Consider the following 26322-nt stretch of genomic DNA (forward strand, 5'->3'; position numbering starts at 1 on the left):
TTTGGTAATTTAAATGCTGTTTGCCATTACTCGTGCGCGTTTGAGGCTTTCTGCGCTCCTGCCTCCGAAGGGCGAGCGTGTGTGTTTCAGCGGTACTGTTACTTACGTGATATTTATGTTTTTGTACATACTGCAATAACTTGAAACAATAAACGTTCAGCTCTTGGCAGAGAATATTTTACAAAGAGTGGACCTGTTGATAAGCCTTGTGTGTGTCCTGCATACCTTTCAAGTAACCGAAGTACGCGCTTCTGTAACCTTAGTATTCGGAGGTATTTTTTACTAGAGGTTGTGCCACAAACCAAAATTCAGTAGGAAAGTTTGGAATAAAGGAGAGTATAGTAAAGAAATATTTTAGGCCACAAAGGTATAAGTGAACTTATTCTCTATAGCCAGCCGAGCGATCTGCTCAGCTCCAGAGCAAGATTATTAATGTAGGTGTTCCAAGAAAAGTTTTCTTCAAACCATACCCCCAGAAATTTTTGCTTCACCTCTTGTTTTAACTGAGTACCCTGAAAGGTAATATGAATAATTATGTTCATTGGCTTATTAATGGGAGTGAATACGATATATTTGGTTCTATTAGTATTCATCTGTACCCTTTTGGCATGTGACCAGTCGGAAAGTGACTCCATATATTTATTAACAATCTCCTGAAGCTCAGTAAGGGCGTGTGCAGTGAAGAAAATATTCGTGTCATCTGCGGATATTATTAATTTAGCATAATTATGGACGCTACAGAGATCGTTAATATAGACTAGAAATAATAACGGTCCAAGGATAGAACCTTGAGGCACAGCTTCTTTTACTACTATTTTTGCAGTCGTTTTTTGGTGGACGCTTACATATTGAAGCCTATTGCTTAGGTAACTTTCTATCAGTTTAAAGACAACGCCGCGAACACCGTATCTTTTTAGCTTAATCAGTAGCACATCGTGACACACTGAGTCAAGAGCTTTCGGTAGATCGTCAAACAATCCTAGCGTGTAAAACCTGTGCTCAAAGTTATGCATAATATCATGCTTAATACTGAGAGGCGCGTCCTCATAGATTTGCTTTTTTATTTTAAGATCTGAACTGCATATCCTTTATTACCCCATATTTTGCGAGGAATTTTTCTAGTCTTATATTCATGAATCCTTCAAATACTTTCGAAAGAAAAGGCAGGACCGAGATTGGTCGATAGTTGCTTACGTTTCCTTCAGCATTACCCATGTGAATAGGACATGCGAGCTACCTTGAGCGAGTCAGGGAAGATCCTACTCTCAGACATTTTATTTATTATGTCTGCTATGATGGGGGATAAGATTTCAGACACATGTTTAATTGGTATTGCGCTAATTTCATCAAAACCAGAAGCAACGTCATTTCTAATCACGTTAATAACTTTGTTGATTTCATAAGGAGTCACTGGTGCGAGTACCGTGAAATTCACTATCGTCGCGCTGTTATCTACCAGGTTTTGCTTTTCACTTTCCTTATCTTACACTACGCTCGTGGCAAAACAGGCGTTGACGGCAGTGGCTGCATCAAGGCCGGTTAGTGTGCCTGAGGGTGGGACTATCTTTAGAACGGTACATTGTTCTTTCTTTCCGGTTACATTTTTTATTTCGTTGCGTGTTTTCCTGGGACCCTTTCCTGTTTTGGCAAAAACCTGTTCATGATATTTTACCTTAGCAATTATAATTTCACTGCTCAGTTTTTTCTATACTGTTTGGAATGAATTAGACCATCTTCTTCTCGCGTTTTTAAAATTGTAAGAAACAAATGGTTCTTTTTCATTATTTTCTTTAATAACGAGTAGTTAACCCAGAGCTTCAGTATTCTTTTACTTCTTGGTTATAGCATATGATAAGTTTATCGAGAAAAAATTGCACGCTTTGTTAGGGTCGTCTTCTTTTAATACGCATGCCAAGTCATCGGCAGCAACCAGAACGAGAAAAAGTTTCAACCACTGATCATTTATTCTGCGGATGATTTTCTTTGGTCCATGACAACGTTTACAACGCAGGGTACGGATAAAACAAAAAGCTGAAAGGTGGCCACTAATTCTTAGTGTCAGCAATCCGGCAGCACAATTTGATGGCTGCACGTTCGTAATACATGCATCACGTAAAGATGTAGTATTGGATGTAACTCTTGTTGCTTCCACGATAGTGTGCACGCATGCGTAAGATGTGACTAATTCTGTGAGTTGTCTTGAAGGGGCATCCTGCGATAGCATGTCTATGTTGACGTCACCCATTATCACAAAAGGCAGACCAGTACAAGTAAGGTGCCGCAGTAGACCATCTAGGAACTCAAAGAAACTTGTTTTGTTGCCTGCGGGTGGCCTATAGATAACTGACAATGGCGAGGCTTCCCGTAACAGTGGTCTTAAAATGTTAAAAAATAAAGGGAAATAATTGCTTGCTTATGGTTTCATTGTCGAAATTCGAACAACGTGCCGTCCCTTTCTCGGGAATGCACTTTGCTGAGTCTGATATAATACGCCAGTCTACGCCATGCATTTTCCGCTTAACCATTGTTGCCAAAGGAACGCAAGAAGTGTAGGAGTACAAAAGGGCCATATTTTTTTTTACCTAGAGATGGTTCTCATATTTCAGTATCTTATCAAAAATCAATCTTTGGGAGATAAAAATCTGCTGCTTCAAAGCATTTCCGGGGCCATCCAGGTGGCTCCGTTCATCGCCCTCGCCACACGGTCGAAACCTGCAAACACAGGGGTCACTACAACAGATATTTATTATACTTCGCGAGCAGTTTCTTCGGAGCTCAAATGACGTTTGACTGGCACGTCCGGAGGTTCGGACTCCATTTTAAGACCCCTCCGTTGATGCACTGAAATGATGCATGGCCCATCATTTCCCGTTTCCTCGCTGGAACTTCGGGACCCACCTGCGCAAATGTGATTGACATGGCAGGAAGGGGACACCTGCCTTTCCGTGCAAACTGATTCTTTATAATAAAGGCTGCGATATTCGTAGTCCCTGGCGCTCTGCAAGTCGACACACGATGTCGGGCGGGAGAGTCAACGTCTTGCTTGCGACTCTTGTCGTGCAAGCGCTAGGAACATTCGGTTACCAGTCCCAATACCCCGAAGAGCGGAGCGATCTCCAGCAGTACCAGGATGTGAGCCAGGTGAGCGCTTTGGCTGCTGTTATTTTCTCATTAGCCGCCGCGGTGGCTAAGTGGTTACGGCGTTCGCCTCCCGGCCCGAAAGACGCGGGTTCGACCCCGGCCGCGGCGGTCGAATTTCGATGGAGGCGAAATTCTAGAGGCCCGTGTACTGTGCGGTGTCAGTGCACGTTGAAGAACCCCAGGTGGTCGAAATTCCCGGAGCCCTTCACTACGGCGTCCCTCATAGCCTGAGTCGCTTTGGGAAGTTAAACCCCCATAAACCATAAACCATGTTCATTTCTCTTCGGTAGGCTCTTCGAGGAAGAACATTGTGCGCTCGTAGAGAGAGATTTTCTTAACCTGTGTAGATTTTTATTTTTTAAACTGTGTGAGATACGGCGGCGCAATTTGTTCAGATGAATTTTACAGCAATTCGGACATTATACGTACCATATATATAGATAATGAGATGAATAATAAACATAATAAACTAGTTTATTTCCGATTTTTGAGGGCCAACTTATTTTGCGAGACCGACGGTCGTAAAAAATCGAAGGTGATCTCTCTTTACAAAGTTTTCTGTCCGGAAATGTGGTTCTAAGTATCTAAATTCTAAAATCCGCATTTTAAAACTTGTTGAGTTAGTTTTCTCGCATTAGCTAATTATTAAATGGCGTCGCTGCGCGTTGTGTCACCGCCTAAATCAGATAAGTTCTACATCATCCAATAAACCAACTCCGCCTGTGTTTTATGCATAAGGAGTGCGACATCCTCCATTTTATTAATATGCAAAACACAGCTCACCATCTATGTTGACTGCCATCAACCTTGCTCCCTGAAAGCAAGAATAAAAATATTAGATAAGTTAATGTAACTAATAGTCTTTTTATTGATCCATACGACACACATAACGTACGCTTTGGTCTGCAATATAGCTTAACGAACCACACTCATGTCCCTCACTCTTTTTAAAATAAAAAAAACATGAAAGGTTAATAAATGTCATCCTTTATAAGACCATATAGCCTCGGCAGCTGGTAAACTATGGTACTTTGGCTTGTGACGCTCAAGCACGTCTCAAATTGAAGGAGAGCACTGGAGTGATCATGTAGCTTCAACACGGTAGAGTCAGTCGCGCACATGATATGGGAGCCCCAGTCGAGATTTTCTTATCATAAGGACGAAATCCTAATGCACCCGTCTTCCGTTCAAAATACGCTTTGCTGTGGTTGGAGTCAGATGGGCCCCAACATGAATATGCACAGGCGCCGTCGAACTAGCCTCATTTTATTAGTTGAGCACCAGCAAAGGTATGCGCGTAAAGGGGTTAACTGCGTAAGACGATATCGAGAACTTGAGAACTGTAAACACATTGACATGTAGTCTGTTATGAGTAAGGCACTGACTCATGTAACTGACAATAGAACGACTGTAACGTAAGATCTCAGGCGGACCAAGTACCAGAAATATATTTGGAGTACACGAGAAAGCGTTACCTTAATGTCAGCAGTCATGTTACTTATGAATTTCCAGACCATGGATTCAACTCTTTCAGCGGCATTCGCTCATTTAAATAAACTAACCCTCATACGGACAAAAATAAAAATAAATGAGGAAGTAATTAGCGATTAAGACGTACCCTAGGAGGGATTTACGACTGCAAAGGACCGCTATACAGCATTCTCGAGAACTTCCGAATATTGAAGAAAAAATCGTTGTGATCTGGAGACTGACCGCTGGGGCACTGCTTGTCCGGGACTGAGCAAGCCAAGACGGCTAAAGCATATGGCGCGGCGAGGCCTCATTTACCCACAGCCCGAAGCGGGGACTGTATTAGTTCAATGTGTTTGCGTAAAGATTAAATACAACCTTATTCTGAGGAAGAAATCTCTCATTTCGAGTTGTCAGAAATGGTCGAATTCCTTGTGTTCGTCGAAATGTTCGCCTGTTATGAAAGGCAAATGTTCCTTTCCTTTCCATGCTTCCAGTGCTACCCAGATGTGGGTGTATGGATCAGCATGTACAGGAACTACTACGCTGATCCGGATTTCGGCGGCTCCGCCAAGTGCCTCAAGTTTCAGAGATACGGAACCTACGAGAATTTCACCACTCCGGTCGCTTTTACGTTCGGACAAAATGGAACAACGTAAGCACGCGAACCTCTGTGCTTCGGGAAGATGACCTGCCACAATGCTCCCGTTGAATACAAGAGAGCACCTTGACTTAATGACGGTTCGAATGGTGTCAAGCAAACGACCGCGCTCACGACACATGCGCTGATTTCAAAGTAACGAGAGTACGCTTTCCAGCATTAGCTAAAATTCAGCGTATGTGCGGCCCGTTTGTTTCCTGTATTTCTGTTTCCTTGGTTTTCCTCGAAGCATTAGCATTCGTACCGAAGTATAGTGCTCTGTCTTATCGCTGATTTCCTTGGTAAGGCGTCTGCAATTGCTTTTTATCTCAAGTCCTAGGATATTAATTTACTTCATGAAGGGATTGGCAGGGAACGATGATATGAAACAATATCCTGCTTTTTGTCAGCGTTTATTAAATGGGGGAAAACAACCTGACGTTAGTTTGCCTCTGTGTCGTCATCAAGGTTTAAATCCTAACGCCGTGTTTTTCTTTTTTCTGTCCGCCAGACATCACTAACTTCTTTCGGCTGCCGCTAGAGCAACTTCATGAAATACCTGCGTCTTTACCAGCCGAAGTTTGCCCGAATGGAAAAACTGAGGCTGGAACATGGCTTTGGTCAATGATTTGTGAGGTGCGCTAGGGGGATATAAAAAGCGTCGTGCAGCACTCATGAATACTGGTCAGATTAGAAATTGGGCCCTTCACAAGTAGCCCTAGTAGTTCTCTTTAGCTACGCCTAGGGTGGCCTGTTCCGAGCAGGGAACATGGTGACGCCCGTCGATACGTAAGCAATTCGCTTCTCAGAGAATAAAACCGATCTCACCACGAGTTTCACAGCGCCACCACTCCCGCACAGAAGACTGGTAGGTCTAGTAGCACAAGCATCATTCTTGCCGAATAAGCAGCGCGCATGCACACTCTTCAACTGGGCATCGATCTGTTCACCTCCATTCGATGGCTGTGCTTCGTGACCACACAAACGAAACGACTGCATATCAATGTTTCCTTTTTAATAATTTTGTCCTAGTCACACAGTTTTCTGCGTAGAGTCATTTGGAAAGTTGCACCTCTAGTTTGCGCCTAGCCACCTTGTCACAGAAGTATACGACATAATCTAACTGAATTATTTTCTGCCTAGTTTGGCTAGGCTAAGGATGACGAGATAACATAGTGTCTACAGAAGCGGAACACAATTTTTTACGCTGCTTTTAAACCACCCCAAACACACTCTTGCAATGGAACTAAGCGTTTCTATGAACCATACACTCTCAACAGAAAGGAGTAGATACGGAGGAAGCATTCCCTTCTATGTTAGGTTAGGTTAGGTTAGGTTGGGTTAGGTCAGGTTAGAAGGGAGTGCCCTAGAGGGAAGCTTGCTGCCTTTTTACTTACCTGCAGGCGTATTCGTGTTTCGAGTGTAATGCACCTGTCCTGAAGCTAGCGTACTGCGCAGTTTCGCCTTTAATCAGATCGAATACTGCAGAACTGTTTAAACTCGTTTAAAAGCGTATCCTTAACACTTGAGACGAAGACGCTATGAAAGACGCGACGTTCTGCTCTGTAATTCCTTAGCAGCGGCAATGCGCACACCGCATCGCCTTCCACGCACTAGCTATGAGAAAAAAAGCTCACAAAATGAAAATCAAGAAAGATAAGTTATTCAAAGCCACCCTGAGACGTCCCGGGCCAACTGTAGCCGCATTTTAGTGCGGAAGAAATTTAGTATACCCTTCAGCTTTGCATAAAACGAAATCAGGACGCAATTTTTAAAATGACCATAATTCATTGAATCGCTCTTATTACCTATCATTTTTTTTTTGCCTGACTCGAATTATGACCACAGAAAATTGTTTCGCGCAAGCGACCTTCGCATTGGCAGGTTGGAATAATAGCATATCGACTATTTCAGAAAAACAAATATCGGATCGAGCAGCAGGAGCATAGGTAAAACCAACGTGATTGTTATTATAGTTCCAGAGAGCAATGAGACTCAGCTTCCAGCAATATATTATTTGTAGATAGTAGAGTTCTTGTAATTCGGTTGAGCGTATCACGAGGACCAAAAGACATAGAAGGGTATCCCTTCTAAACATATTCATATACTCTGTCCAGGCGATGTCTTAAACCGGTACTGCAGCGTAAAAGGTATACCCGAAAAGCTAGAGGGCCCCATGCGTCATGTATCAGTCATAATCATCATCATCAGCCAGATTATGACAGCGCAGGGCAAAGGCCTCTCCCTTATCTCTCCAATTAACCTTGTCCTGTGAAAGGCGCAGCCACCTTACCGCCCAAAACTTCTTAAGCTCATCCACCCACCTAACTTTCTGCCGCCCCCTACTAAGCTTGCTTGCTCATGCAGCAATAGCTGGCCTAAACTTCGCTTTGCACGCGTACAGCATGTGTTCAGGCTCATCTCTGAATGACCCCGGGAATGAAAGGGGAGCAGATGTAAGGTAAAACTTTCGACACACGACATCCACTGGCCTTGGTGCTCTTCTCATGCATGATAAAAGGCTAAGACTAATAAAGGTTTTTCAGGGTGCGAAATTTGTAAGCGACAGCCTTGCCGTAAACTATATTGACACGAATATAATTATGTGCCAAAAGCGTCAACAAATCTTCACTGTGGCCGCGGTGGCACAGTGGTTAGCGCGCTCGGCTACTGATCCGGAGTACCCGGGTTCGAACCCTATCGCGGCCTCAGCGTTTCGATCGAGGCAAAACGCAAAGGCGCCCGCGTGCTGTACGATGTCAGTGCACGTTAAAGATACCCAGGCGGTCTAAATTATTCCAGAGCCCTCCACTGCGGCACCTCTTTCTTCCTTTCTTCTTTCACTCCCTCCTTTATCCCTCCCCTTACGGCGCGGTTCAGATGTCCAACGATATATGAGACAGATACTGCGCCATTTCCTTTGCCCAAAAAACCGATTATTATTATTAGCTGGTGGTTCTTATAGCACTGCTCCGATCTTGTCATTAGCCGAAAAAAGCGAGTTGCTTAGTTTTATTTTACTTTATTCTACGAAAAAGGAGTTCCCTGCTAGATGAGTCTGCATTATCGTATTTTGCGGCGGCCTCTTGAAGTGAGAAAATACATTAGACATTTTGAATGCACACTGAGGTCACTAATAGGGAGTACAAAACAGCGCTTACTTTTTCCCGCTTCCCGTCTTCTTCTTTTTTGTCCCTGTTGCTCCCGTTTTTTTTTTTCTTCAAGAAGGCAACCGAAATTTCAACGAAGGAAAAAACGTGCTAATAAGTGTGGCTTTCTACGTGTCTTAGGAAGGGGAAGTTTGTGCTGAGCTCGTCACCCTGCTACACCGGAAAGGACATACACAAGTTCACTCCCGACAACGGTGAGTACGGATACCGTTACTATTGAAAAGTTTCAGTGTTAGGCCTTCGGCCAATAAAATTTTACTACGAGTTTGCCTGCTAGTTCACTGAAAAGCGATGAGTAAATTGTGAAAGCTATTCGTCCGGCTAGACAGAGAGAGAAAGAGGAAGAAGGAAGGCAGTGTTGTTAACCAGAAGGGTGGCGACCCTGCACTGGGGAGGAGGGATGAGGGGATTGAAAAGAGAAATGCAGGAAGGGTAACGAGCACAGTGAAAGTCTGTCATTCAAGCCAGTCGCTCTCACGAATGGTGCAGCAGGCCTTGAGAGCAGTCGACTGCTGCAGCCACGGCCCGAGGAACTAATCCTCTGTCAATGGGCGATAATCCAGGCGGTCCAGAGCACAACACAGCGGCTCTCTCGACCGCAAAAAGGCTGTCAGCAATCCTCGTCGTTCATGTGGAGTTTACTGGTTGCTTAACTCAATTGCAGCCCTTCGGGCTGCAGTTCGGCTGAGCCGCAAGAACTTGATGTAGCGCATCCAGTGCTTGCAGTGCGTCGAGGGCTGCTGGCGTGCGCAGGCTGGAAAGCACAGCACGCATAAGATCCATGAAGGACGTCAGTATTTCAATTACATGTACATCTTAGCCACAGTTCAGATCATGGCTTTTATCTGGAGCCGTCGTAGGCGTTCCTCAGGCTTCATTCCTTGAGGAGCTGCTTGGCTACGTGCAGTTAAAGTGCCCATTGGATACCCTCACGCCAATGACGTCAGATCAGCACTGCGGACACTGAGAGCTCCTTGTGAGAGCGCTAACTTACGCATGCTCTAGGCATACTGAGTTAGATCGCTAGAATTAACTAATATGCAGTTCCATAATTATGCTCGTATGCATTAGGGCAGAGTTTATCAGTATGTGGACGCCGTCTTTTTCATTGCCTCTTGTTAATTTTTTCCGCCGCTGGGCCGGCGTGGCTAATCCCACCATACTTTTGCAACCTTCCTTTGTGTCACCATGGCAGAACGTATGATTGCATAAAGCAGCGAAGATAAGGGGCATTGTTTTGTCTGTTCAAATTGGTCCTATTCCGAGCTTTCAGCGACAGTTTTGAAGTAGCCGGTCCTGAATATTGAACATGGTTTTTAAAAATGTCAAGCAGCATCTATATCAGCCTTATGCCGTAGTATGCTGGAACCACGTTATTTATTTATTTATTTATTTATTTATTTATTTATTTATTTATTTATTTATTTATTTATACTGCAATCCCAGGAAGGGATTTTCGCAGGGTGAGCATACAGAAAATAGGTAAGTACAAATATTAAGAAAAAAAAAGTACAAAGGCCACAAATTAATAATAAGCAACAAAACACAACAGCAAAAATGAAAGGCTCAATGACGTAACACAACAAAAAAGTACACTAAGGTTTGGGGCATATAAATACACTACTATCAAGTCATCAGTGAACATGGTCAACAGGGAATTAATTAAATGAAGAAAGAGCACCAAAACGATCACAATATTAAATTCAGTTCAAAAATGGGAACCGGGCTGCCTCCTGGAAGACATGTGTGCACACTAAACCAATTCCGACGTTTATCTCATTGCGCTGTATACAATAAAAGTTTATATTAAAGGGTTGAATTGCAGACATTTTTAATTTTTTCAGATATCATTAAGTTTGAAGATAAAAAAGACGCGCATAGAAGATAAGGTTTCGGATATGTATGAATTTGTATTCGTAGAGAAGCTTAAGCGTCTATTTCAGTTCACTGTGCACTCAGTTATTCTAAGAAATTACACCAAGAAAGCTGGAAAATAAACAGACGTTATACTGCAGGTTCTAGCATGTTTTATCTGGAAGAAGGCACATGCGAGCGGTTGCCAAACGACAGCAACCAATTATTACTTCTTAAATGTGAAGAAACATCCCGCAGTGCTGGAATTGTTTGTCCCGAGCTGTAGGATGTTCTGCTCTTGTTCCCGATTTCCTTTTTTCAGCACAAAACCCACACGAAGACTTTTACGTAATCTACGTTGACTGTGCAAGCTGTATTGTGGTTCGTCATCGCTACGCTGCCAACGGTGAGTGAAGAGGAGCCTGGGCGAATAAGAATTGTTTTTTAATTGCGAGTATTTATTTTGATGAATTGCGCATATTCCCATTTCATCTCATATAGAGATAAAAGTAATGATTCATGTCTCCACATAAAGTACTTCGCACTAGCCAGAGAAACACTAAAGCCGAATTCAGTGCAGCTCTCAGGGTTGTGTGTCTGTCCTTAAATGAGCACTTCTTAAATTTTCTCCGGCTGACGACAGACACAAGACAGATGCTCTTATCAGGCTTGCAGGCCTTTGCAGTAACGTCACCATAATCCTCGCTAAATTATAGCGTGTACACTTAGCGCTAGCATTGGGGAGGCGGCAGCGGAAGTGGTTTGCGACCGTCGAGAAAGGACGTGTTTCCATATCTCCGTCAACCGATTGAAAGGTCTATAGAGCGTTTCTACTCCGCCACTCAATTGCTACTCAATTGTTTCGAGAGTGGGCGTCTACCCAAAGGTTTTATGTGGGTGTGTATTTGTTTTATCGCACACCTTAGTGCATAGTACTTTGCTTAGAAGCAAACCTCAACAAGGACCCTTAAGCGATTGCATAGTTTCGATAAGGCAGCTGGAGTTAGCGTATCAGGAAGATTAGTGTATCACTGAGTAAAAAAAATAGAACTGCTTAAACCGGAGTCCACTGTACTGGAGTTACGATTTATGCCGCACGATTTTCGAACACTGCGCATTACGTTACACAGTGCTATCTTCACTAGACTTCGCTTACAGCCGGCTCTGTAGCGCGACGATGACACGCATCTCTGAGTTGTTATGAATTATCGGATCTAGCAAAAAATCAACTCAAGTAGCACAGGTAATTTGCCCACTATTGGAAAAAGACACCAGTGGTGGCCCAGTGGTTCAGCATCCGCCTCGCATGCGGGAAGGGCGGGGTTCGACCCCAATGCCTCCGGGTACCCACCGGTGATACAATGGGTACAAGCTTTCCCCTGGTCTGGTGCTCGATTTATTAGGGGTGAAATGCTTGGAAAATGGGTCTTTTACCACACTTCGAGTAATCGAAAATACCTTGTGCCATGGCGCTCTCTGGCCACAGATGCCTTTGCGCCATAAAAAAAAGTCATAATCACAATATTGGAAATGCATGGAGCCATATTGGTCACTTATATGACCAACCTATGTAATAGGCCCAATATTGGGACTGTATTGGCCAAGGTCGGTCCAACAAAGGCCAAGAGTGGAACCATCCTATTCCAATTTTGGGGTGATTACCTGTGCTGCTTGAGAGCATAATTTTGGTGGCAACCTTCAAAGCTAGGGAAGAGATCAGAATTGCTACTAACTCGTTAGTTAACTACGACAAATGATTCTAACGGGTATGTAGGATAAACCGTCTCCGTCAGCTCAGGATATGTGCCAACATTTGTTGTTTTCGCCGTCATGTACGTGATTATGTGAAGAAATTAGCTCAAAAACAGAGACGAAGGACAAGGCAGGAGACACAAATGACGATTAACAAGCGCTACTACCAAATGTTTTATTGAAGTATAAAGCAGAGAATTCTCTGAATTCTATGCTTTATATCTGAATAAAACAGCAGGGGGTAGAGCTTGTTAATCGTTATTTGTGTTATTTGTGTCTCCTGCCTTGTGTTTCGTCTCTGTTTTTGAGCTAATTTCTTCACATGATGCAACACCAACTAGCCCGACAGCACGCCCTTCGGAACATACCAGATGTTTAACCAAACCTAAATTTACGAGAAGTTTTGGTCACAAGGGCAAAATTTTGCCTTCATGTGAATGAGACATGTTATAGCATACCCCTGAATATCGAACTAGCGTCCTAATGTTATGACCATGACATCATTTTAAGATTACTTCGTACAAACGAGGGCCTTACGCCATTACAAACGGTCAAACCGCTGCCAAGCAACTAATTTTTTCACCTTTCCTAAATCACAGAGCTTCCCTGCAGGAATTCACCCTCACATATCAGTTACGATACGGACATTACCGAGAGTCGCCAATTAGCGGGTGCGACCTGGTGACCGAAAGTAGATTGTATTTGGCGTGGGCATGTAAGGAAACGCACAAAGAGAATAGCAATCGATTTGTAGTGACCGTACACAAATCATGCGTGTTCAGTCTGATCCATTGACTTGCTGAGGCCTTCTTTTCTGTTCCGGTTGAACTCAACAGGTTACGGCTGTTCCCTGTGGCGCAGAGCTGGAACATTGCAAATACCAAACGACTGCTGCGAGTTCATCTACGCCGAGAACTGTGGCACGTCGCCCAAGTACCAAGTGTACGACCCTAACACTTGCAACTTCTAGCTGCATGCAGGATGCGCGGCACGTAGACCCTCACGGCAGCATTAGCGAAGTTAGGGTTAATGCTTGATTTTTGCAGACGTTTTTTCAACCTTAGAAAGGAGTCTCAGGTTTCGGGGAAGTGATTCTTTTCACGCGATACACCAATGAACAAATCGCTGTACTTCATGATGGGGTCTCTACCTCGTTCTGTCCACTTCAAGTATCTCGCCTCTCAGCCGCTTTTCTCGAGTCAAGCAAAAAGTGTCATCTGGACCAAGCCACGACTGTCCCCATCTTTTCCCACGCTGAAAAAAAAAGCTTTGCTGCGAGTACGGCAAGCCTGTTACCCAAGAAGTTTCAAACTGAAGACCATATTCCAAGACTGCGTTTATGCGTGATTAAATATGTGAGCAGGAAAATCCTTGTTGTCTGTTCTTCAGGCTTCTGATTTCCTTTACTTTTCTAAAATCATCTGTCACCTGGAATCACCCTACTAATTTCCATCTTGAATAAACGCCATCATTCAATATATACCGGGTGTCCCAGCTCACTTCAGCCAAGGGTTAAAATGATAAATTATTAGAGACAGGCGAGTGAAACCAGATGCATATTGGTGACAGCTATCTTGCGCACCATAGGCAGTTTTTTGTTTCGCAATTAATTAATAGTTTAAATAAGTTTAATTATCTGAATTAAAAAATATTGACTTTAGACAAGAAATTTCATTTGATGAGCTGCAGAGCGCCTTCAGAAACCCTCATTGCATCATTCACGATAAGGAAACCCTCACGCGTGTATTTTTTTTCCAGCTCCAAAAAAAGCCCTCGAAATACAAAAACAAACCACGTGACTAACGCACTCGCGCGCCGCGATCGCGCTGCTCTCAAGCGTGGTTTGAGCAAACGAAATCACCTGCAGCCTTGACTCGACGGCCTCGCAGCAGCGGCAGGCCGATATGTTGGCTGCGGCAACTCGCACCGTCATGTGTGTCAACTGGCTGACACAGACGGGAAACCACAGCCATACAACACGCCATCCAACCGCCATAAACAGTGCGCATATATATATATATATATATATATATATATATATATATATATATATATATATATATATATATATATATATATATATATATATATATATATATATATATATATATATATATATATATATATATATATATATAGGTAGCCAACCATCGGGTAGGAAGGTGAGCAGCCTGCCATAGGAAAGAAAAAGAAGAAAGAAAAGGAAAGATGTCATGGCCGCGGCGGTCGAATTTCTAAGGAGGCGAAATTGTAGAGGCCGGTGTGCTGTGCGATGTGAGTGCACGTTAAAGATCCCCAGGTGGTCGAAATTATTCCGGAGACCTACACTACAGCGTCTCACATAGCCTGAGTCGCTTTGGGACGTTAAACCCCCGTAAACCAGAAACCATTCATATAAAAGAAAAAGACGTCATGCGTCAAGAAACGTAAAACCCGCATTGTTGACTGCTCGGAGTTGTTTATGAGATTCCGCTAACCTGTGGCCGCACATACTGCGTCGGTCAGACAGGCTGTTGCCTCAATGACCGGCTGCGTTAACACGCAAATTCAATAAGGAGGGCTGGAACAGGTAGCAGTTTGCCATTGCGCTGCAAGAAATGAAAAGGCTGTAAACAAAAGCTGCCCGAAACGCGCGTTCTGCGTAGGTACAAAGAGAAAGAAGCGAGAGAAATCTTTGAGGCATTCGTCATCGACAAAAGGGGAGAGGCCTGCGTCAGCACACCATCGACCGCCCTCCTTAAGAAGGAATTGTCATATCTGAAATCTTGACTTCGCTTTCCCCGATTAGTGTCCGATGTTTTTGGTTTCCTTTTTATTCTGCATCCTGCTAAATCACTTGGTGTTTTATCTTAATCCTTCGTTCGACGGTATTTATTGCAGACGCAAATAAAACCGTTTTCATTAAGTAGGGGATTATTCCATATCCTCTATTTGTACTACTGGCGTCAAATAAAATGCGGGCAGCGGAACGCTGGACCAAAGGTGCAGTTTACGCCATCTGCCTGTCGTCATCAGAAAGGGGCACGCTCATCCGGTTTGCGATAGTTATGCTTCGGTTTTCTTTGACGTCTGTTTCCTCGTTTTGCCGCTGGGGCGCCGCGTGCAATCTTTCGTCCTAGCACAACCAAGGCGGATTTAAAGTGGTGGCAAAGGCTGGGCCGAAAAGTGGTTTAGCGCGACTGCAGCACAACCAGAGGATGGGGGGCAAAACACTCATATAAAGAAATAATAAAGCTACAAAATTGGAATGTAATCTGCCAATAAAAAAGAAAAAATATATTAGCACCTTGTTTTATGAAAGAGGTAAGTCATTTTATTAAAACCTGGCAAATTTTGTATTTTTTCAACACCCTTGACCTGCCCCCTATTCATGAGTGTGCGGTGCATTACAGCGCGTCTTTGCAGGCCTTGTTTCGATACCCGGCTAACCCGGCCACAGTGGCGATTTCTTATCGCCAGCTGTCTGCGATGGCGCGCCTGGTAAAGCGTATAAATTTAGCTCGCCGGTCTCAAAATGCTCCTTTTGCGAAGTTTTCGTCGTCCTTGCACGTCGCTTCTTTGTCACCGTTCGGTAAGATTTGCACCCCGCTGCCGGTGCTGCGGCAGTTTTCTCGGTTTTGTCGTTTCCTTCGGCGTGCGGCCAGTGCGAAGTCTTTTTCCGTCTTTGCACGCTTCGCGCTCTTCTTTTGAAGCGCTTAGCGCTTCATTTCAAGATGAGCTTGCGGCATGTGAAGAAACGATGCTCCGTGGTACACCAAGGCGGTACACTGCGACAGCGTGGATAGTACCATTGGTGTCACGCTACACCGATTCCCGCTGGACTTTCACAGGTGTGTCGTCTGCTCTAGGTATGCGCGATAGCTTCGATATGGTTTCGCCGGGCTGTTCGCTCGTGTTTCATAGCTGTAACCCGTTCGTGCGTACTTGGCTTCATGTCTTTTTCAATGTATGGTATTTGCTCCTACGTTGAGTACGTTTGAGGGTGCTAAAGCTGGCTTTAACATTGCCTTGCAGATGTAAACGCACCTGCTATATTCTTTCAGCTGAAGAACTTAAATGTGAAGAAGAATCCCAGTGTGCTCTATGGTCTGTGTTGATGCGCCTACTTATGTCATGTTATGTTTGCTTCAATTGAAGCTGTCGTAGCATTGTTTTCTATACTTTTCAATTTCCTAACTGACAACGTTCGTGGCACTTCAGGGCTTTTTCCTTCTGCACTGTGACTATTGAGATGATTAGCCAACTTAAACAATACTGCTTGTGCTGCCTGTGACATGTATTTTTTGTTTGTGTGCCAAGGGTGTGCTTTGTGACTGTATTTGTTTGGTTGCTGCAATAAACAATGAATATGAAACTATGAAAACCATACTTGCCGTACACTCTATTGCGAACTGTGCACTTGAGCCAGTGCTTTGTGCATCATACCTTGCATCATACCTTGCTGTACTCAAAAGCTCTCAGAAGTACTAGCACCAGTATTTGCACTACGAATCATGCATGCTTCGCCAGTGTCTGGAAGTGTTGCTGCCTTTCTATGCTGCCCCTCCTTTACCAGTCACTTTCATTGCGTTCCCAATTGCACATTAACAAGGCCATAACTAGCAGGAACTCGAGCCCATTTGAGTGGCAAAGGTTGGGGCGCGCTGAAAGGCAGCAACCTTCGAGAGGTACGGGCTCGAAAACGCGGATTCTACAGAAATACCGCTTTATAATTCGCGCCAAAAGCATACGTATGCGTGACGTCATTCTACGTCACGTTTGCGTAGTTTGCCCTTCAAAATCCAGGGGGCACTGGAGTGCCCACGAGCCGCCATTTTTTGGACCAATGGGCGTCTATGGAGCCTTCGCTACCAGTGTACATCTACCTTGGCACAACTTGCGCAGCGCGGTATCGCTGGCAGCCACGGCTGTAGAACGCGTGGATGAAGCCAGAGCTCTTAGCTCCCTGGCCCGCAGCGCTGTGATTTTGCTTTTTTCCTCGGCGTGTTATCAGCTAGCTAAACAGGGGCTTTCTCGCTTCTATAAGGGAGATTGCCAAAACAGGCTGTTGGGTTCAAACGTGGGCTGTAGATCTAAAAGTTGCAATGTTCTACGCTGACTATCTTCATGGCTGAACTCAGAAGCGAGAAGTCCTTGTTAAGCTAAAAGTCCTTCCATGCGAATCTAGAAAAGAATGGCATCACTACTGGATGCTTAGGTACAGAAGAGAAGTTATCTTGTCACAAGCTGAGCCATAGTGGTACCAGCGTGTGGTAGCGCTGTGAACAAATCGAAGCCTACCGGTTGCGTGAATTAAGAAAAGAAGGAATCGAATGCCTTATCTCGCGTCGCAATATGATGACCATTGCATTAAACGAATCCTACCTGAAATATGTAGGGTCGGCATGCATATATGGTAAGATAGGCACACCTGGTGTTGTCTGCTCTCAATATCGCTGACGCTGGTGCCAGTGAGTTGAAAGCGCTGACTTGTTAGAGAACATCATGCAGCTCCAGTTCTCCGTAGTCTATGATGCATGTCTTGTGCAAACAGAAGCGTTGCTTTTCTATTCGCTTCGCAGACAGTTGGCTTCTGCGACGGTACACCACCTTCGGAGAACATCCCCGCGTAGACCATGTCCAATGACTGATGTGCTGGCACCACTGAAAAGGGTCCTCTGCCTCACTAGCCGTAATGTTCGGTGTGTCTGCACCAGCGGCCACAATAAGTGGGTATTGATCCTCTTCGGTAACCCGCTGTCTGTGCCCGCGAGACACGTTTCCAAGCCGCCCCGCACCACAGAATGCCTTCGAAATTCTGGTAATTGCAGACACTGGACGACGTGTTTCGATGCGTTGCTGCACGCCATGACGGTGAAGGGAAACTATTCGCGCTCTCTTTTCGAGCATGACGTGTGATTGTTCGATTCCAGTGTATTTTAGCTTTTCTGGTGGCGATAAAGCTATCAGAAAGAAGCGATGCAGGAACTGCCGCGTTACGCACCGAGCAAAACCCGACCGTTTTCTTTTTTTCACTGTTCGCATTGCGACAAGACGCTGATAGCAGTGCGATGATGGAAGCAAAATCAAAGCTGCAGGCGATGGAGCCACGAACGCTCGCTTCACGCACGCGGGCCGCAGCCGGTGCCGCCAACAAAACCGCAATGCGCAAGTCGAGATCGGTGGAAAGACTGACTGTGGCGCTCCAGTGGCAAAGCGGGAAAGTGAACGACTAAGAAAACGCAAGCAAAACTATCGCAAACCGAATGAGCACGGTTGAGCTCCGATGGCGACAGGCAGACGGCGTAAAATGGAGCTTCGGCCACGCGCTCCGCTCTTCGCATTTCATTTGATGCCTGTAGTATGCAGGTACGTACGTATTGTTGTAGCATGCGCTAGTGGTCCGGCCGCAGAAGACGACACGCCCAGATTCGTTTCTCCTCTCTTTCGGTGCAAGCGCCAGAGGTTTTGCATTGCATCAAGATTGCGAGTACCTCGACAATTACATAACAGCAACCGACAGATTCCCTGGCCAATTGTGTCCAAAATTTCCGAATTTAAATGATCTTTCAAGAATTTTTCATGTATTGTGTTCTCTGATATTCTCTCCCGTAAGGTTGTTGTTTCTTTCCTCTTTAATTATTCTGATATATCACCCAAGGCAAAATCATTAGCTTGACATCAATCCGCCCTCTTCTTTGGGCTCTCCTCATTCAACCCTGGCCAATACCCTGTTGTGGGTATGTGCCATGTCACTAAGGCAACAACAAAAACAAGATTGTGTTTTTCGCGGCTGCACAGCGCAATGGCGGCGGCGTGCTCTCCCGCTGCCGACTGAGTGAGCGGGTCCTGTCAAATATATTTTGCGGAGACCCGAAAACGACTTGTGTGGGTTCCTCTCCACCGCGTGTATTGCCGCCCTACCCCTATCCTTCCTTACTATCGCTCCCCCGTGTCTTTCCCCCTCCCTGTCCTTTTATTACCGCTAGCCGCAGCTCAGGGGTTTCAGCTTTCGTTGGCAGATGTCGGGGCTGGCAACATCTCTTCCCATGTTGTTTTTATTAAATGCCACGAAAAACAACAGCTGTAAGTGCTAGCGCACTAAAGAACTCAGCCCACACATGGAGGACGTTACTAATCAGAATAAATTGGCAAGAGCATAATTATCCCTCGTCATATTCGTCAGCACTGACATCAACTATAAGTATTCCTCGTCTAATTCGTCATAAACTGATAAAAGAAATCAGCAATCGGCGAGAAAAGCAAACAGCAGTGGCTACAAAAAAATGAAGTAATTCAAACAAAAAAAGACAAAACACTGCCGCAGTATTCTGTGCCCCTTTCGTGTGTATTCCGGGTGGACTGTGTGAACTTGAAAGGAAACTCGAAATCAACCCAATATTGGAATGTGTTGGCAATGACCGGTTCTATAAAGGACCAGCCTTTTCAAACACAGTTCTAATATTGGGGCAGATGCCCTGTGCTGCTAGGGCTGTAGGAAGCGCGCGACGTGACAACGAAACGATCAAGTGCAGTCGAAGAGCTGTAAAGCACAACTCGATGGGGCTTATGCTGCATGGGAAGGCGCCAGTCACCCGGTCTTGAAGAAACGTTGGTCCTAACGCGCTATGTTCATGCAGTCATTCAGCCCACGGACATCCTTGTTCAGAAAAGCAATGCCTCCCGATTGCCGTCTAGCCTTGAAATGTTTTTTCGCTCGCCACGCAAATCGATATTGTAATATTGACCTCCATTCTGAAGATTACTCTCACCCTGAACTATGTAGTTCGATGTATGCATTAAAGAGGGCATAGGTTTAAGGCAAATTATTTACGTTCATGTTGAACAGAGTCCGGCGTTTCATTTTCAGTAATTTAAACGTACTGTTAAAACCGCGCGCCGTGACCGCTAATGTACAAATCGCGCCCTGAAAGCGCCAGATGGAGCAACGTGACAGGCAGCTGCGGGCATACCTGTCGCGTCTGGACCATCAGCGCATGCGCAGTGGCCACGCGCGGTACACTTTAAGCGGGAGCAAAAGGTCGCCATTGTTATGCCGTAGGTCCACGTCGCAGAATTATCAAATCTCTTGGCACTAAACATTATTGAAAAGGAGCCGAGGCAATCCGGAACAAGTTCTTAAAAATTGACATAATGTCTCTTCGTCTCGAGCTGACATGACAGCAAGTCCTGCACAATAGCAGAGGGACCAAATCCCTGCACACTATTTAGGCGCAACGCTAGCATTCGTATATTCCCACGGAAATTCACACGTCGTCCCCGCATGCATCTGCATAGAGCGAGAAGACGTCTCCTGGCATACCATTGTCCTTGGGACGGGGATAAAACCGATTGAGTGCAGCGCTGGCAACGTACTGCGCGTCAGGCTTACCTGCAAACGCCTCGTTCAGATTTGGTCATCAAAGGTGATTCCAGGGCTGCTCTTTACTATTGCTCCAAAGTCAGGCAACGCAGCCCTGGGGCAGGAATTTCCGCCGCGCAGAGAAGCTGAATTGTAGGTTTTCTAACTCTTCTATTGTTAGCGTATAGGCATCAAATTGGCAGTAGCGAGCCTGTCGGAATTTCAGTGACAATTACCCAATTGATTAGAAAACAGTAGCGTAAAGCCTGAAAACAGGCGCGTGTACGTAGCTCTCATTATTTTTTCTTACTGCTGTGTAGATGCACATCACCTCCTGCACGTGCTGTGTGCCCTGTTTCTTCCCAACAATCGCAACGGTGGCCTAGTGGTTTGAGCACCCGCCTCGCATGCGGGAGGTGCGGGGTTCGATCCCCAATGCCGCCGGGTACCCACCGGTGACACAATGGGTACAAGCTTTCCCCTGGTCACGTGCTCGGCTTCGTTAGGGTGAATTGCTTGGGAAATGGGCATTTGACCCCACCTTGAGTTGAAGAAAATACCTTGTGCCATGGTGCTCTTTGGTCACGGATGCCCTTGCGCCATAAAAAATCACCAGCATCATCATCGCCTTTCTTCCCAACTTACGGGCTCATGTCAAGCCAAAGCACATGCCGCGCCTGCCCCTACTGGCGCCTCGAGGACATGTCGCTTCAAGCTTCAAGCTATCTGCATACAGAACTGAGGCGCTTCGCCCAAATACCAAATCGACCACGATTAAATCTGCTGGGATATAAAAGGATGCTTTAGGCAGCGCTTAGTAAATTGGGATTTTCCGGCATCAATACAAAAAGCAGTCATTTCTGTGAAAAGCATCGAAAAGAGGTGTGGTATTTCGTGGCATCGAGCTTAAAAAGCAGAAACCATTCGAATTTCAACTCCTCTCTGATGCTGACATAAACCCACATAATCATAATTAGCAAAAAAAGTAGGTACTGACTCGTGCCTTGACTTTCTTGGTGTCTTCCTTGTATGACTTTTATGTTTCGGAAGCTTCTTGGAATGTTTTATTCACAAAGCATTGATGTTAATTTACAGTGAAAATAAAACTACAAAATTTATTTGCATTCGGAGCCTGATATCCTTGATATTTCAACCTGCCTCATCAATTCAAATATCACTTTCAAGAATAATATGAACGCCTCCTCATGCCTCGTTACTGAAGCACTTTCCGTGCTTGACGTCATCTATCTATTGACGCTGTTGACTTTATTGGTGTCCGAAAAAAACAGCGGTTAATGTCCTTTACTGAACACTCAGGACAGCCATGCCTGCAAGAAAGCTGTGTCTACCTATACATAACGTACGAGCTTTCGTGTCAGTGCAAATGTGTGTTAATTAAAGTTTTTAGTTCGTGATGTTTTCAACCTTGGACTTTATTAAAAACAAAGATAAAACAACCCCGACCTACTTTGCAGTAGGTCTTATATTTGGCATATTGCTCCTAATGTGGCCAAAAAATAACGGGCGCCGCCGGTCTTTTCCGAGTAATAGAAAAAATAATGCTGCCGCCGGGATATCAGAAACGTTAACGTATGCCCCTTCCGCTGGAGGTGGTGTCGAAATAATTGTCGCCATATTTCAAAGAAACATAGTCACCATATATGCTGAGGAGGAGGAGGAGGAGGAGGAGGAGGAGGAGGAGGAGGAAAGGAAGGGAGGTTAACCGGAAGATAATCGATTTGCTACCCTACACGGGGGGAAAGGGCTGAGGGGATACAAAATGAAACAGAAAGGAGAGTCACTATGAAAAGTCAGCGTTGGTAAAAGTCACAGCCTATCGTGCAGGCCAGAAGTTCGCAAGAAGCGGAGCAGTGGCTTGGAGACATATGCTGAAAATTGTGCTTTATAGTAAGGGCGTTGCCAGGTTTATTCAGGGATATTCAAGGCGTGTGCGCAACGAATGCTCCGTAACCAGTGCAGCAGTCTTCTTCGACACATTTGAAATTTGGACCAGCCAGCGCGGCAGTGTTATGGTTTCAGGCGTCTCGCGCAGCTGCGTCCCCGAGGACAGGTCTTCCTCTGCTTCGTCCCGTACTTGGGCGTCGTTCCACAGTTCTGGTCGTAGATAAACTCGCAGCAGTTGCTCTCCTTGGCAGCTGCGCTCGAGTGACGCCAGAAGGAACAGCCAAAGCCTGCACAGTTGCAGCCAGGCATCAGTCAAGAACAGAAGCTTTCGATCATGGCCTACTCTATGTGCTGATTGTCGGCAGTATGGATCTAGACAGGAGCATACTGCAGTGCGTTTCATTACCTGTCATTAACCTAAGTGCTTCTTTTATGTGACCGCATTAGGCCAATCTGTCATCGAGATAAACACACTTGCTTTACTGCCACTGCAGTGAACTGCCTTGATGGGCTCAATTCGCATTTCTTCTGCACAAGTATTTTCGCCATAAATATGCGGAAGGAAAAGGTAAGGAAGAAGGTTTTTTTTTTTGGTCTCTTGGAAAGCTGTACTCCGCGACTTTTTTTTTTTTTGTCAACTGAGGCGAAAGCTCTGAAGCTGAAAAACTTCCTCTGTTCACATGCAGCGGAATATAGGCACTGGTCGCATTTATTCGTTTTCTCTTCAAACATAATATGTAAACAATATCCGCAATGAAAAGCATATATTTCTAACCCAACTGCTAACTTTCGGCGTTGAAAAGTCCGAAAAAAATTGTTTGTTTTTTTCATAACAACGAATTTGGGAGGCGCGTCTTGTCACACGTAGCCTCCATAGATGGCGACAGATACTTTAGCGACTGAGTGGCGGTGCCGCTCTGAAAGCAGCACGAAAGCCGGCCAGGCGCACCGTCCTGCGACCGAACAGCGGAATTTCGCAGTTACGGGCATTCCACCCTCGTGCCATTTCTTTCATTGCAAGAAAACCTAGATAGACGATATCAAGCAAAGGCAGAAATAGTGCTGTGAAAATGCCAAGCCGGAAATAAAAGGTATTCGTCTGAATGGCACTCATGTATGGCAGAACATTCGTTACTTCAAAATGTATGTCATTGGTTCGCTTAGGAGAGAAACCTTAAATGCTGTGCTAGAGAAAACGCTATACTGACTTCAATGGAACGGCGAATTTCTTGTCATCAATGCTTTCCTTTCACGGATAACCTCATGCGAATCTGTCATTTCTTTATAGATTGGTTGCGGTGGTTGTTAGAGAAAGCTTCACCGATAGCAAATGCGGTGAAAATGCTGGCATCCGTCCAGTGGATATCCTTTGCAGCAATTATTCAGAGCATAAATTGATAACATATCAGCTTCGGTGGAAGTCAGGTCCGACCTTCATGGACATAACTTTAATCGTGAGCCAACCCAGGAATATTGACATATGCTCTTATGAACATATTAACTGGAATGGCTTAAGCTTCTAAATCCTAGTAGCCTTGCTATTAAATTTTGTCCTACGCTCGCACAGAGCTGTTAAGACCGGCATAGAAAACCAAAGATTGCGTTTTTGCAATAACTACCAGAATAATAAAAGCGTCGTCAGTCAAAGATTGTATATGAGAATACGATGTGAATATCTGACCTGTGTCTATATGACTGCAATGGTGCAATGTTACGATGCGTAAAAATAATGCGTCCATTAACTCTCTGTCGAAAAAAAAATGTGCTTGTCGAGAATCACTGTTATCGAGCAGAAAGAAGAGCAATTAAATAATTCTGTTTCACTTACCGCTCATAATGTTGGGGTGCCGAAGAATTAGACAGGTGTGGTGCTTTTTAAATATTACGTGCGTTTCTGCGGTTCGGTTGTCTGTAAAAAAGAAATTGTACTTTTATTAAAATCTTTCCAGAAAAACGGGCAGTGTCGAAACAACTGAAGATTTAAAAGAATATTCTGAAAGCGGTCTTTAGAGCAATTTACTACAAATCCTTCACGCTCCCTTGCAAGAAGTCGCCAGATTTTACAGAAACTGCTCTTTTTATGAGTCCACAAAAGGAGCTTTTACACTCACCATGGCAGAAGTTGAAACGAAGAATATTTTTCGCCTTGTAGCCTTCTGTAGAGCTGAGAGTTAGGCTTCCACTCCTGAAATAAAGGACTGGGAGTCACAATTCTAGAACGAAATTCTCGCTATCCTTATAGTTGAGACCAAAGATTCAGCAAATTAAATAGCAGACAAGAGTTTAATTAATTTTGAAGTCATATGAGTTGAAGAACAGTAAATAGGTCTGCAGCAGCCGCAAGCGATCCAAAGTGCCGCGCACAGGGTGGAGTAGGGTAGGCGTTAAGAAGCCAGACAAGGACCACATGGTCCTCGGTCCGTCGACTACCAAGTGGCTCTCCCGTTTCGATGGACGCGAAAAAGCGTGTGCTTAGTGCAGTCTTCCAGCACGCTTTAAAAACTATGAAACTGAAGTCAGTAAACTTATCTTCAATGAGGTTCCTGCCCAAATCGTGGAGCTGCAGAATGTAAAAGATTAAAAAATCTCTATGTAATAGTTTAGCATGTATATCTTCTTTTATGAGGTTTACTTGGTGTCACGCTGAAAATTACCCTCACTACGAGTAGCTCGCACGAGGCTTACTTTGTGCATACCTACTGTGCTGCAGGAGCAAAACTCCCTTCCTGAACAAGTGTGGCGATTCGGACCTCTTGGTTGCCAATAATATTTGAAACAGCGCAAGGACGGGACACTTATACAACCTCTGCAAATCTCCAACCAAAAACTTTAATTTGAAACCCAACGTTTCGGCTAGGCCTCTTCGTCAGGGGTGGCTGGGGGCAGTAGCTAGAGTCTTTATGTGTGCATGGAGGGGAGGAGGAGATCAAAAGAACGAAAGCTGTGATGCGAAAGGCATGGAGGAGGGGGAAGGGGGGGGGGGGGGGGGGAGTTAAGGCTTTGAGTGACGTTGTCGCACTGTGAGAAAGCGGTCAATGGCGACTTTTCTTCTTTGAGTCGCCATTGACCTCACAGTGCGACAACGTCACTCAAAGCCTTAACCCCCCCTTCCCCCCTCCCCCATGCCTTTCGCATCACAGCTTTTGTTCTTTTGACCTCCTCCTCCCCTCCATGCCTACTTAAAGACACTAGCTACTGGCCCCAGTCACCCCTGACGAAGAGGCCGAGCCGAAACGTTGGGTTTCAAATTAAAGTTTTTGGTTGGAGATGTGCAGAGTTTATATTATCAGGCTTCAAACCGAACCTGACAGACAAATCTGTCAAAATGTTTAGTTTTTCAACGACGGGACACAGTAAGGAGACACCACGATCGCTCGTGGCGTCTGTTTCAAATGTGACCCTTTCATGAGTAGTGCTTAAAGCTCAGAATTTCTACCAGGATGCCTCAAATACGCTTTGACCACTACAATTCTTCGTCCAGCATAGTGATCTTCCTTTGTCTGCGTGTTTCTCTTTGTAACATTGAGCGAAGTACTTGACCTTCTTTTTATCGTGCTGTCCAGTTCAGGTCGCAAGGTGTTTAAAGGCTCCATTGATATTTTTATATTATCACCGTTCAATTTGACTTTAATAAACACATGAGACCACGCGGGGGCATCTGCAGATGTGGTAAAAATTGAGTGTGCATGTATGGGACTTCTGGTCGCGCGTAATCCTCTCTTCGAACACGAAACTCAAGCATGCTATCCTGCGTACACCCCGCTTACCCGCGTACTTAACACGTGCTTAACGAGTACGGGGGTACTTAACCCGCATGCACCACGTCGTGACTTGGTGCGTAAACAGTTCAAAGATTGCTGTACAGAGGGCAGAAAGCGAAAAAAAACCATTCTTCAATACCTAACAAAGCGTGGGCCAGCTTATGCTTTGTTTCAGATTAAAAGTTAATTCGAAATGGTAATACTTAACTATTGCGATCGTACTACCCAGCTGCTTTTCAAATCTCAAGAGGAACCACCTTGTAAGTCAGTGCGATACCCTTATTCTGT

At 44.9% G+C, this 26322-nt stretch overlaps 2 protein-coding genes across 3 annotated transcripts in view; one reads left to right on the plus strand and one right to left on the minus strand.

Annotated features, from left to right (window-relative positions):
• Positions 1 to 3015: 3015 nt before the first annotated feature.
• LOC144103775 (uncharacterized) lies at positions 3016 to 12997 on the plus strand. Its single transcript, XM_077636429.1, has 5 exons — positions 3016 to 3141; positions 5109 to 5266; positions 8542 to 8615; positions 10598 to 10681; positions 12864 to 12997. Exons 1-5 carry the CDS (start codon positions 3016 to 3018, stop codon positions 12995 to 12997), a joined length of 576 nt encoding a protein of 191 aa, XP_077492555.1.
• Positions 12998 to 22287: 9290 nt separating this feature from the next.
• LOC144104830 (uncharacterized) overlaps positions 22288 to 26322 on the minus strand; it is a 135552-nt gene continuing 131517 nt past the window's right edge. For both annotated transcript variants that reach the window (XM_077638042.1, XM_077638041.1), the window contains exons 3-5: positions 24385 to 24458; positions 24102 to 24182; positions 22288 to 22560 (exon numbers count right to left, since the gene is read on the minus strand). In XM_077638042.1, the coding sequence (XP_077494168.1) occupies positions 22397 to 22560; positions 24102 to 24182; positions 24385 to 24458 (319 nt within the window). In that variant the 3' untranslated portion in view covers positions 22288 to 22396. The remainder of the gene's footprint in view (positions 22561 to 24101; positions 24183 to 24384; positions 24459 to 26322) is intronic.

The sequence above is a fragment of the Amblyomma americanum genome, chromosome 9, assembly GCF_052857255.1.
Source record: "Amblyomma americanum isolate KBUSLIRL-KWMA chromosome 9, ASM5285725v1, whole genome shotgun sequence".
Lineage (NCBI taxonomy): Eukaryota > Metazoa > Arthropoda > Arachnida > Ixodida > Ixodidae > Amblyomma > Amblyomma americanum.